General features: G+C 42.1%; 1 protein-coding gene across 2 annotated transcripts in view; it reads left to right on the top strand.

The window, feature by feature from the left end:
- The window catches only part of Pdpr (pyruvate dehydrogenase phosphatase regulatory subunit), a 45,776-nt gene that overhangs the window by 3,853 nt on the left and 29,166 nt on the right, over positions 1 to 12,757 (top strand). For both annotated transcript variants that reach the window (XM_052166186.1, XM_052166185.1), the window contains exons 2-3: positions 5,393 to 5,622; positions 7,247 to 7,380. In XM_052166186.1, coding sequence (XP_052022146.1) covers positions 5,399 to 5,622; positions 7,247 to 7,380 — 358 coding nt within the window. In that variant the 5' untranslated portion in view covers positions 5,393 to 5,398. The remainder of the gene's footprint in view (positions 1 to 5,392; positions 5,623 to 7,246; positions 7,381 to 12,757) is intronic.

Below are 12,757 nucleotides of genomic sequence, written 5' to 3'. Positions count from 1 at the left end.
TTTTCTGTTTAATAATTTACTGTCAAGTGAAAGATGGGTTCTTGAAAGTCTTATCTGTGTTTGCTTGTTTGTTTGAGACAGGATCTCATTATATAATCTTGGCGGTGTAGACCAGGCTGGACTACTTCTGTCCTGGGATTAGAGATATGGTGCCATCATGCCCAGCAAAAATTTATTTTCACTATAGTGCTGCTACAAAACACAAGGTCTCAAATTTTGGCAATAGTTTGTTCTGTCTCTCAACACAATTTACTTACCCAAGATTTTTTTTTTTTTTGGAGATAGAATCTCTCTACATAGCCCTTACTATCTTGGAACTCATTATGCAGACCAGGCTAGCCTCAAACAAAAGAGAGCCAGAGATCTGCCTGCCTCTGTCTCTTGTGTGTGTCACCACTTCCATCCTCAAGGATACATTTTTGTTTAAAAATATCACTTGGTGTTTGGGGAGATGACTCAGTGGTTAAGAGCACTGGCTACTCTTCCAAAGTGTTTAGGATAAATTCTCAGTACCCAGATGGTATCAGTAACATTCTGTAACTTCAGTTACTAGTGAATCCGGTGACCTTTCTTGGCTTCCCTAAGTTGTTCTAACCTGACAATGCTGGCCTGCAACTAGATCTCTGTTTGCAGAGATCAGTATTTGAATACACAGTGCATAAAAATGTCTTCCAACAGGATGGTGGAAGACATAATTGTAAGAAATTACTATGCTCACTGACATTGATGATTGTGATATAGGAACTCTCTATATTTGACTTTTTTTGATTTTTTTTTTTTTTTTTTTAAAACACCTGAGACAGGGTTTCTCTGTATAGCCCTGGCTGTCCTGGAACTCACTCAGTAGACCAGGCTGGCCTCGAACTCAGAACTCCTCCTGCCTCTGCATCCCAGAGGGCTGGGATTACAGGCGTGCACCACCACCGCCCGGCTTATATTTGACTTTTTGCAAAGACTTAATTTGTATAGTCTAAAGTCTTTTGAAGGAAAAAATTATGATAGCTTTTCTTTCTTTTACTAGATTACCTAGGAGGGACTTGAGTGTATTACCATACTGAGGAGAGGGGGCAAATGGCAGTGAGTTCCAGGGTGTAAAAGAGGCCAGTGGATTGGGCTGGGGTGCAGAGAAGGAAGGATGAGGGGTTCTAACACTTGTGGAGAGACTACACTCAGCCTACGGAAGGTTTTAGGAATGAGCTGGGAGAGGCTATCTGCTTAGTAAGGGAAGAAAGCAGGTAGGTAGAGGGCAGAGAGAAGAGCCTGGTGTGGCCTCAGAACCCTGCGTCACAGAGGAGCAGGGATGTCTTAGGGTTTCTGGTGCTGTGATAAAACACCACAACCAAACCCTTGGGGAGGAAAGGGTTTATTTCATCTTACTAATCTCAAGTCCATCGCCAGGAAAGTCAGGGCAGTTGAAGGCAGGAACTGGTGTGGAAGCCATGGATGAGTTCTGCTTCTTGGCTTACTCTCAGAGCTTGCTTAGCCTGCTTTTGTTGCATCTTGCTCTATAGTCCTGGCTGTCTCCTGATTTGCTATGTAGACCAGGCTGGTCTTGAACTCAGAGACACACCTGCTTCTGCCTCTTGTGCTGGAGTTAAAGTTGTGCTCCACCATGCCTGACTGTTTAGCCTGGGTTTTTGAAACACCCAGGACCACCTGTCCAGTGGTGGCAATGTATATAGCTGGGCCTTCCCACACCAATCATTAATCAAGAAAATATTGATAAGTTATTTCTCTGGCAGCAAAATTAGCTAATTTAAGACGATTAGAGTGAATAAAGGCAGGTTTATTGGGAAGCAGCTCTCAGGTGGGTTCACTGGTCCCAAGGATGGAGTCCAGAAAAGCCACCATTGGAAGACAGAGGAAGAGGAAAGAGAAAGTGTGGGCTCGCAGGGGGTGGGGAGAGAGAGAGGGAGAGAATGATTATGAGAATTATGAGAATACAAAGAGGGCTGGGGAGAAGAGGGAAGAGACCAAAATATCTGGCTTATATAAGAAAGAGCCTCTGGGGAAGGGGCAGCCCAGCCCCTGGGCTGGCAGGTTAAGATAGAGAACAGGGTATGCCAGGTGGATACTGAGGGATGCTGGGAGAGTCCACTTTGGTATGTTAAATATTCACCTCAGCTGTTTGGGATCTGAATCCCAATAAATATAGACTTGACCACAGATTTATCTGATTAATTACTTAACCACAGATCTTCTCAGTTAAGGTTCCCCCTTCCTAAATGCCTCTGGCTTGTATCAAGCTGATATAAAACCAGCCAGCCCAAAGATTGTTTCCAAGCATGACCAAGTGGCAATGGTTGATGATGGAATATGATGGCCAGACAGTAGAACAGGGCTAATTCCCTAGTGAGAGTTGTGTTTCCATTGGGACTGCAGGTGGAGAAAATATTGGTAAAGGGATATGTGTATTTAACTTAGATGTGTAGCCTAGACAGCCTAGTGGCGAGTTTGAGATGAAGTTGGTTATGGATAGAAACCTAAAGTTATGTGAAGATGAGACTTCAGAAAACTGCTCATGTAGGGAAGTTTGTGTCTTTGTTGTTCTTTTTGTCTTGGATTGTTTTGAGACATGGTTATATCAAGCCCAGACTATTCTGCAATTTAAAAACCTGCTTTCGCTTCCCAAGTGCTGGGTCATAGTTGTGTGTCACTTTACCAGACTGAGAACCTTGAGATAGAACCTCATAAGAAGCAGAAATGATAACTGGTCTCCACTTGCATGAGATTTCCCTCTAAACCCTGCCTGCTAAGATTGTAGTTCTCAGCACTAGAGAGCTGGCCAGTGGTTAAGAGTATTAGCTGTTCTTATAGGGGCCCTTGCCTTGATTGCCAGTACCCACAGGGCAGCTCACAACCATTTGTAACTCCAGTCCTAGTGGATCTGACACCCTTTTCTGACCTCTTCAGGGACCACTCATACATATGGCACACAGATACATATGCAGACAAAATATGTGTATGTGTGTATTGACATTTTTTAAAAAAAGATTGCAGTTCTGAGAGTCCTCTCTGATAGAGTATATGTGTCTTTGGTCTTAGAGGACGTAGACCAATAGGCAGTCTAAGTCCAGGTGCTGGTATCGGAGATGGTGGCGGCTTTATTGGCAGTGAGTGTGTTGCCCTGATTCCCACATATCTGCCACCCTGTGTCTTAAGCTTTTTAATGCTGGCATAGGTCAGCCTTTAGTTTCTTGAGACATAACAGTATTCCTGTTAGATTTTTTTGACAAACCCTACTTTTTTTTTTTAAGATTTATTTATGTATATAAGTACACTGTAGCTATACTTCTGATCCCAGCCTGCTCCAGCCCGCTTGCTCTGACCTATTTATTTATTATATATAAGTGCACTATAGCTCTTTTCAGACACCCCAGAAGAGGGTATCAGATCTATTACAGATAGTTGTGGCTACTGTGTGATTGCTGGGATTTGAACTCATGACCTCTGGAAGAGTAGTCAGTGCTTTTAATCACTGAGCCATCTCTCCAGCCCCCTTTTTTGTTTTCAGCCAGTAGTGACTTTTTGTTTACTGGACCATGTGGTTGGGTTCTTTAGTTCCTATACCCAGCACTCTATATCACTGTTCTAAGCAGATCTGATAGTCAGACCTGTTCTGTTGTCTTTAGTATGTATGTTTTCTTTTTTTTTTTCTTTTTTTCTTTTGGTTTTCTTGTTGTTGTTGTTGTTTTCTTCGAGACAGGGTTTCTCTGTGTAGCTCTGGCTGTCCTGGAACAAACTCTGTAGACCAGGCTGGTCTCAAACTCAGAAATCCGCCTGCCTCTGCCTCCCAAGTGTTGGGATTAAAGGCGTGCGCCACCACTGCCCGGCAGTATGTGTGTTTTCTATGTCTTTGTCTCTGTCCAAAATCACCCCTCCAAAGCTCAACTTACATCCTACTTTCAGTATGATCTGTTCCTGATGACCTCAGCCATTACCCCCCCCCCTTTTTTTAGCCTATTAAATTTATTATTGTGTAGAAATAGGTACAACTTGTGTGTAAATGATAAAACTCCTTTCCTTCTTTCCATGGAAAAATGTCTAATATTTTAGTCTCTATGCCTCCTTTGGGACAATCCCAGGTCTCTTTCACTGGGCTCTGGGTCCTGTCTCTTTTCTTCCTTTGTTTATACATTTCTCTGGCTCTTCTGCTGTATTATTCACACCGTAGTGGAGCATTTTCTTTGTTTTGAGACAAGTCTCTCTTTGTTGCCAAGGTTTGCCTTGAACTTGAGATCCTCCTGCTTCAGCCTCTGGAGTGGGTGCCGGGCTCACCATGTGTGCATCATCATAACTGGCTGAATTCTGTCATTTTTTGTTTTTCTGACTTATCTGCCATGTTCACTCTTAGCCATTGTGTATGCTTGAGCTGCTGTAGCATCTCCCTTTCTCATCGTTTTTTCTCATTCACCATTCTCTCTCCACCGTGGAGCCAGACCGACCACAAGATCACGTGATTCCCTTGCTTTAGTGATGTTGTTGGTTTGTTTATTATGGCCTTCAAGTAGTATAGAATTGATTCGTGCCTGCTTTTCTCAGGTTTGCCTTAATCATTTTCCCTTCGTCAGTATACTGTAGCCACTGCCTTCCTTTTTTTGGAGGGGTGGATCTCATCAAATTGGTTTGTCTTACTTCAGGGTCTTTACGTATACTTATGCTTCTGTCTAAACATTCATATAGCTACTTTATTTTCATCTGCTGGTGTTATTCCTATGCCTTGACCTTCTGACCTTCTCGCTGGGCTTCTTATTCCTTTTTTTTTTAATGGATAACAGATGTTGAAATCAGGTTATAAGGCCCTGTGGCAAAGTGCTTTCACATACTAAGCCATCTCACTGGTTCTTATTCTTTTTCTGTTTGTGTCTGTCTGTCAGTATCTATCTTTAGACAAGATCTCCAACCCAAGCTGGCCTGGAAATCCCAGTGCAGTTGAGGATGACCTTGAACTTATGGGGATCCTCCTGTCTTCACTTCTCAAGTGCTAGGTATATAGGCTTGTGCTGCTAGGCCCAGTTTGGATTTCTTTGTGCTTGTTTGTTTGTTTGTCTTTGTGTGTGTATGTTGTTTTTGAGACACAGTCTCTTGTAGTCCTGGCTGTCCTGGAAATCTCTATGTAGACCAGGCTGGCTTTAAACTCACAGTGATCCCCGCCTACTTCTACCTCCAGAGTGTTGGGATTAAAGACATATACCACCTGGCTTTATTTATTTATTTTTTTAAGCAGAATTTGGAACATAGGTCTTTAAATATATGTTAAACTAAGGGCTATTGTTCTTTGTTAAATCTTTTTCATTAGTCCTGAGAACTGACTTACATGGAATGAATTTTTTTTGTCTTTCTAGTTCATATTCTTTGGATCTTCTCACTTGAGTGAAAACATATCTTCCAGGTGGTGATGCTTTACCGGTTGCTGTCTATTGTCCAAAGACAAAGAACTAGCCCAGGATGGCAGACCTGGTCACCAGCAAGAAGCAGCACATCAGCTGCCGAGGCACATTCTATTGCATTGCCTGCCCAGGCCCAGGTGGTCATCTGTGGAGGTGGAATCATGGGTACATCTGTGGCCTATCACCTCTCCAAAATGGGGTGGCAAGATATTGTCCTTTTGGAGCAGGGCAGGTAAGGATCAAATTGACTTGCCTTGGGGCTTGGCTGCAGTGACGGTAGAGGGCTTCATCACGCCCTGTCCTTTTCATAATGTCATCCCCATAGCTAATCTTATGTTACCGGTAAAGTGTGAGAAGACCCAAGGTGAAATCTACACTGTGTTTAGCACAGTTCTAGCACTCATGTTTTCTGCATTGTAGAGAGGTAGCAAATTTCAACAGAGTGTCTTAAAAGGACAGGAATTCACAACCCAACTCATCTTCCTCTCTGTTGGCATCCTCTTCACACAGCAAAGCTGTGTCCTATGGTCATGAGCTGAACAAAAGTGGTTACATCCTGCCCATTTTCTATTACTAAGTTTCATTTGATTCAGTGTAGTTTTGGGCTTACAAGGCTTAAGAGACAGCCCAGCAGTTAAGAGCACTGACTACTCTTCCAGAGGACCCAGGTTTGGTTCCCAGCACCCATATGGCAGGTCATAGCCATCTATAACTCCAGATCCAGCAGATCTAATACCCTCTTCTGGTCTGTGGTCATGAAGCACACATGTGGTATACAGATATGTTTAGGAAAAATACCCATACATATGAAAATAAATAAATTTAAAAAAATTAACATGGCAGCTCACAACTGTGTGTAACTCCAAGATATGACACCCTTACACAGACAGGCATGCATGTTGGCAAAATACCAGTGCACATAAATTATTAAAATTTAAAAAGAATATTATGTGTGTGGATGTATGTGCATGAGTCTGTCATCTACCTTTGTTTTGGGGGCATGGGTAAGGATTTTTTTTTTGTAAGATTTATTTCTTTTATGTATATGAACACACTGTAGCTGTCTTCAGACACACCAGAAGAGGGCATTGGCTCCCATTACAGATTGTTGTGAGCCACCATGTGGTTGCTGAGAACTGAACTCAGGACCTTTGGAGGAACAACCAGTGCTCTTATCTGCTGAGCCATTTCTTCAGCTCAGGATTTTTTCTTTTTTATTTAGGTGTGTGTGTGTGTGTGTGTGTATACACATGTAGATGAGTGCAGGTGCTAGAGGAATCAAATAAGCAGGAGTTAACAGGTAATTGTAAGCTACCTAGTAGGTGCTAGGAACTAAACTCAGTTCCTTTAGAAGAACAAATTCACTTAACTACTGAGCCATCTCCCTAGGCCTTTTTTTTTTTTTTAAATGTGTATAGCTATTTTGCCTACGTGTATGTCTCCATATAGCACATATATGCCTGGTGCCTGTGGAGGCTAAAAGAGGGTATGTTAGACAACCTACTGCAGCTAGAGTTACAGATGGCTCTGAGTAACTGTGTAGGTGTTAGGAATCAAATTGAGGTCCTAACGCTGAGACAGAATATGATTATGTTGTTCTGGCTGACCTGGAGCTCAGATCTTGCCTCTGCCTCCAGAGTGCTGAGATTAAAGGCATGTGGTTCCTTGCCTAGCTGGGCTTATAGATGGTTGTGAGCCACAATAGTGACCCAATGTGTGGTTGCTGGGAATTAGCCTGGCTCTTTTGTAAGAACAACCACTGCTGTTAATCTAAGACTTCTCTAGTCTTGGAACCTGAGCTTAGATCTACAGATACAAGTGAGTCTTTCTAACAGTATTTTGCATTTATGCTGCAGGCTGGCTGCTGGCTCAACAAGGTTCTGTGCTGGCATCCTAAGCACTGCTAGGCATTCAAGCATTGAACAGAAGATGGCTGACTATTCAAACAAACTCTACTATCAGTTAGAACAAGAAACAGGGATCCAAACAGGTAAGCAGGTAATCTGCTGTTTATTAGTCTTCCGGTCTCAAAACTCTTATTCAGTAGTTACTGTCTCTGGTTCTATACTCTGTCTGATATGATGATTAAGACTTGTGTTGGAGGGGGCTGGTGTGATGCTTCCAGAGGTCCTGAGTTCAATTCCCAGCAACTACATGGTGGCTCACAACCATCTCTAATGGGATCTGATGCTGCCTTCTGGTGTGTCTGAAGACTGCTATTATGTACGCATATACATAAAATAAATAAATCTAAAAAATGAACAAACTTGTGTTGGAGAATTTGCCTCAAGCCAGAGCGTCCCTTTCGACAGGTCATGTACCTTGTTTTCACTTTTACCTATAGAATAAAGAGATTGCAGTTAGTAATCCCAGGCCATTTCCAGATTCTATAACTTTTTTAGGGGGAATAGGGAGTGTATTGAACCCAGAGCCTGCAAATCCTATCATTGCCCTGATATGAAAGTCATTAGTATAGTTCACTCATTTAAGTATAGTAAATGGAAGTACTTAGCTCTTAAAGAGGAGAAGAAAGCATATGTACAGGTGCTTAGCAGTTAAATCATAACTCAATTCATAAAACTCCACCAATTAATATTATGAAATATAGAAATACATTATCTGTGTAGTTAGGAGAAAGAAGACTTAGAATTATAAATTAAATAGCTCTATTTATAGTACTGGAACTAGTCAGGAGACCAGCCAGGGGAATGTAGGGAGACTGTCTGAACTGTTTGGGTTCAGGAATCACCCCACAAACCACACAAACACCTTAGTTAAACAGGGATGGTTTATTGAATGCACACCCAAGACTGATCTGCCAGGGCAACAGCTCAGGCTTGATAGCTGAGACCTGTATGCTGGGCATCTCTCAGGGCCAGCTCATAAAGGCTAAAACTGCAGCCACAGTGTGCTCATAGCAGCTGCTAGAAGTGCTACCTCGTGGTTGGCCCTGACTCAAGCCACTTCAGACATAACGGTTTATATTGACCTTTAATTTGATGGATCCTATGTGAAGCTTATGGTTGTGGAATTTAAGATTAATAAACCTCATACAGAACATAACAGTAGTATGTGGTCAGCATAACTGAACTTGGCCACCTAAGGCTCTGAAGTGAACTTAGTAAAAGTAGTTCCACAATATGTTCTAATTGAATCTATCTATCTATCTATCTATCTATCTATCTATCTTCCTTCCTTCCTTCCTTCCTTCCTTCCTTCCTTCCTTCCTTCCTTCCTTCCGTCCTTCCGTCCTTCCGTCCTTCCGTCCTTCCGTCCTTCCGTCCTTCCTTGAGACAGGGTTTCTCTGTGTAACAGCTGTCCTGGAACTCGTTCTATAGATCAGGCCTTGAACTTACAGAGATCTGCCTGTCTCTGCCTCTTGAGTGCTGGGCTTAAAGGCTTGTGTCACCACTGCCCAGCTGTAATTTTCCCTTTTTTAAGATTTATATATTTGTATGTCTGTGCTTGTATCTATATGTACCCTCAGAGGCCAGAAGATAGTGTCAGATTCCAGTTTTATGAGAAGATGTTTGCTTTGTGCAGGACAAGTGAGAGATACGCCATTTTGGTTGGATTGAATCTGATGGCTACATACAATAGAGTTTGAGTCAGATGTGGGTCTGTAGAGTGGGCCCAGGTGAAGGATTAGTTAGCCTAGAATTAGTTCTAGGTCACAGCTTAGAGCCCCTTATTGGCTTCTCTTTAATGCTTGTGAGGCAGCCAAGAGGTAGGGAATAGTGAAGAGGTAGGCAGGGAGTATAAGGTATTGCTTTAATTTGTTATTTTCACTGGAGTGGACCAGTGATGGAGTGAAAGGAAGCTTGGGAACTTTAGTGGTGAAGAGTTTTTTTGTTTGTCTTTTTTTGAGCTAGGGTTTCTCTATGTAGCCCTGGCTGTTCTGGGACTTGCTTTGTAGACTAGGCTAGCCTTGAACTCAGAGATCTACCTGCCTCTGAGCACCAGGATTAGCGGTGTACGTCATCACACCCAGCTGAGATTCTCTGTTAAACAGTGTACATGGCTTGTGAGATGGTCAGTGGGTAGAAATGCTTGCCACCAAGCCTGACAACCTGAGTTCAGTACCTGGGACCCACGTGGTGGAAAGAGAAAATCAACCCTACAAATTGTTCTCTGACTTCAGTGAAAGTACTGCGGCACACATGAACTCCCTCCACCGGAAAAATAAATAAAGATGAAATACATTTTAAAAAGGCAGAGAACAGTGTACTTTCTGTTTGTGTGAGCTTCCATGATACTTGTGTGTGTGGTATGCATGTGTCTGGTGTGTGTGTGTGTGTGTGTGTGTGTGGTGCTTCCCTTCAGGCTTCCCCATAGGCAGAAAAAAAATGATTCACAAAAAGATAAGAATAAAACTCAGCTACAGACTGGATTCCAGAGTCTGGACCAGATCATTGTACTTTAGTTATATTTCCGCACAGTTTTGGAAAAAAGTCGATAACAATTAAACTCAGTCCTAAGTACAAAATTTTAGACATGTTTACACTGAGATTCTTTACAAAGTACATCTAGCTTCTTTCACAAGAATGGGTACTGTTGACTCAAAGATAGTGCCCTCAATTTAGGGTCTGGGGGTCTTGAGTGAGGTAAACATAATGCCCATAGGTGTCAGGATTGGCTGGGCCCTACGATACAGACGTTATTTACACTGCTATAAAGCACAAGTGACATCACTTAGAATGGGCTTATGCAGTGCTTGAGGTTTGGGGGGAAGGTCTGAGCTAAGTGAAATCATAAATTCTGGGATCTATGGGCAGAGCCTGTCTCCTCGGTCAGCAAAGAATCACCGGGTTGTAAAACTGCATCATACCTGGCATTCCCAGAGAGTAGCTACACACCTCATTCCATTGAAGAGGTAAAACTGTAACTTTGCTGGCTCCTCCAGTGCTATCAGTGTGCACAGGGCCTTTTCGACGCCTTCTACATGTATGCAGAGGTCAGAGGAAACTGGAGAGTTGGTTTTCTACTTGTACTTCGTTGAGGTTGAGGCAGGGTGTCTTGTTTGTGCCATTCTTCATACTCCAGATATTCACTCACTCACCTCATTCACCAGCTCTGAGAAGTTCTTCTGTCTTCACCTCCCATTTTGCCATAGAAATGCCTAGAATTGTAGATGCTAGCCAGTGAATCCAACTTTTTGTGGGTTCCAGGGACTTAACTAAGGTTACCAGGCTTCCATGATAGGAACTTTATAATCACTGAAGCATCTTGCCAGCCCTCTCTCTGTTTTTGTTATTAAAGTTGAAGACACATGTATAATATAAATTTAATGAGAAGAATATGACCTTGGATTCCTAATCATCTTGCCGACTCATTCCAAGTGCTGGGATTAGAGATGTGTGCCGTCACAACCATAGTTCTTTCAATGGCATGTGACAGAATTTTGTCAAGTAAGTAGCACAATAGTATGAAAAGCTGATAGTTTTTCAGGGGGCTGAGGACTTAGATCAGTAGTAGAGTCTTTACCTGGTATATATGAAGCTCTAAGTTTGATTCCTAAAAGTGTAGAAAATATAAATGGAAAATAACAGTTTTTAACAAGTACCAACTTTGTCAGTCTGACTCTAATTCCTGGGTCCTATATGGTAGGAGAGAATCAACTCTTCTAAGCTGTCTTCAGAGCTCTGTGTGTAGGCTATGACATGTGCACATCCACACTAAATAAATAAAGGAATGAATTTAACAGTTTACTTTTATTTTAAAAAATCCTGTGTGTGGGTATGTGTGCATACCCATAGGGGCCGGAGAAGTTGATCTCCCTGGAGTTGGAGTTATAGGAAGTTGTGAGCTCCTTGATGTGGGTGTGAGGAATTGAATGTAGATTCTTTGAAAGAGAAGTACATGCCCTTAACTGCAGCCAGCTCTCTAGTCCTAAATAAAGATGTTTAAAGCTACTGCTGAATTTTTGTAAAATAGAAATACAGAAAAATCTACTGAGATTGGTAGGTGGGAAACAGGATATAACAGCTGCAATCAGGGAGGGTAGTCTAAGTCTAACTTTCTATAATTTGGGCTTTAAAAATTATATATAGGGTGGAGAGGTGGCTCAGTGATAAGAGCACTGACTGCTCTTCCATAGGTCCTGAGTTCAACTCCCAGCAACCACATGGCGACTCATAACCATCTGTAATGGGATCTGCCCTTTTCTGGTGTGTCTGAAGAGAGCGACAGTGTACTCACATAAATAAATCTTTTTTAAAATTATACGTAGCTGGGTGTAGTGGTGCATGTTTTCAGTTCCAGCACTTGGGAGGCAGAGGCAGGTGGATCTTTGAGAGTTCAAGGCCAGGCTGGTCTATTAAGTGAGTTCCAGGAGAGCCAGAGCTACATAGTGAGACAGACCCCCACCCCCCAAATTCATAATATACATATGTATTTTCAAGATTGTTATTTTATGTGTATGTCATGGTTATTGTTGTATTGCTGTGAGCAGACATCATGACCAAGGCAATTTATACAATAAAGTGTGTAGTTGGCAGGAAACATGGCAGAAGGCAGGCAGGCATGGTACTGGAGCAATAGCTGAGAACTTGCATCAGATTTGCAAGATGGAGGAAGAGAGAGTGTGACTTGGTGTGGTGTGAACTTTTTTAAAACCTCAAAGCCCAACCACCCAGTGACATACCTTTTCCAACAAGGCCATGCTTCCTAATCCTTCCTAAGTAGTTCCCAGTTGGGAACCAAATTCACCATTCAAATATATGAGTCTATGAAGACCATTCTCATTCAAACTGCCACAGTATATGAGTATTTTGCCTGCTGAAGTGTATATGTATGCATATGTACTATGTATGTGCCTGGTGTCTATGGAGGCCAAAAGAAGTTGTTGAATCTCTTGGAACTGGATTAGGGTGGTTGTGAGGCAACATGTAGGGTCTCGGAACTAATCGAGAGTCTTCTGAAAAGAATATCAAGAGCTTTTAACTGCTGAGCCCTCTCCCTAACCTCACTTTTGAATCATTTTAACATTTATATAGTCAGATATAAAGTCTTGAAGGATGGGAAGAGACCAACAGTATTTTAAGTGGGTAACTATTATACTAAAGTAAGGTAAAAGAATTAGACTAGGGAGCTTTTGACCCTGGTATGTTTTTTATTTCTATGCTTTGAGCTGGACTTGAACTCAGACTCCAGTGACCCTCTTACTCCAGCTTCTTGTGTTTCTGAGACAATACGTGCATCACATTATGCCTGTTTTGACTAAGATATTTAAACTGTTTCCTCTCAGCCTAAAGACATACATTTGCTAGAACTGAACTTAATTAGCAGTTTTGTTTCTTGAGATGTAGGCACTTTTTTTTTCCTGTTTATTCTCGCATTCAGCAAATAAGTAATATATGACAGTAACT

Source organism: Apodemus sylvaticus, chromosome 21, assembly GCF_947179515.1.
Source record: "Apodemus sylvaticus chromosome 21, mApoSyl1.1, whole genome shotgun sequence".
Classification (NCBI taxonomy): Eukaryota; Metazoa; Chordata; class Mammalia; order Rodentia; family Muridae; genus Apodemus; species Apodemus sylvaticus.
This window is presented reverse-complemented; position numbering and strand designations above follow the sequence as displayed.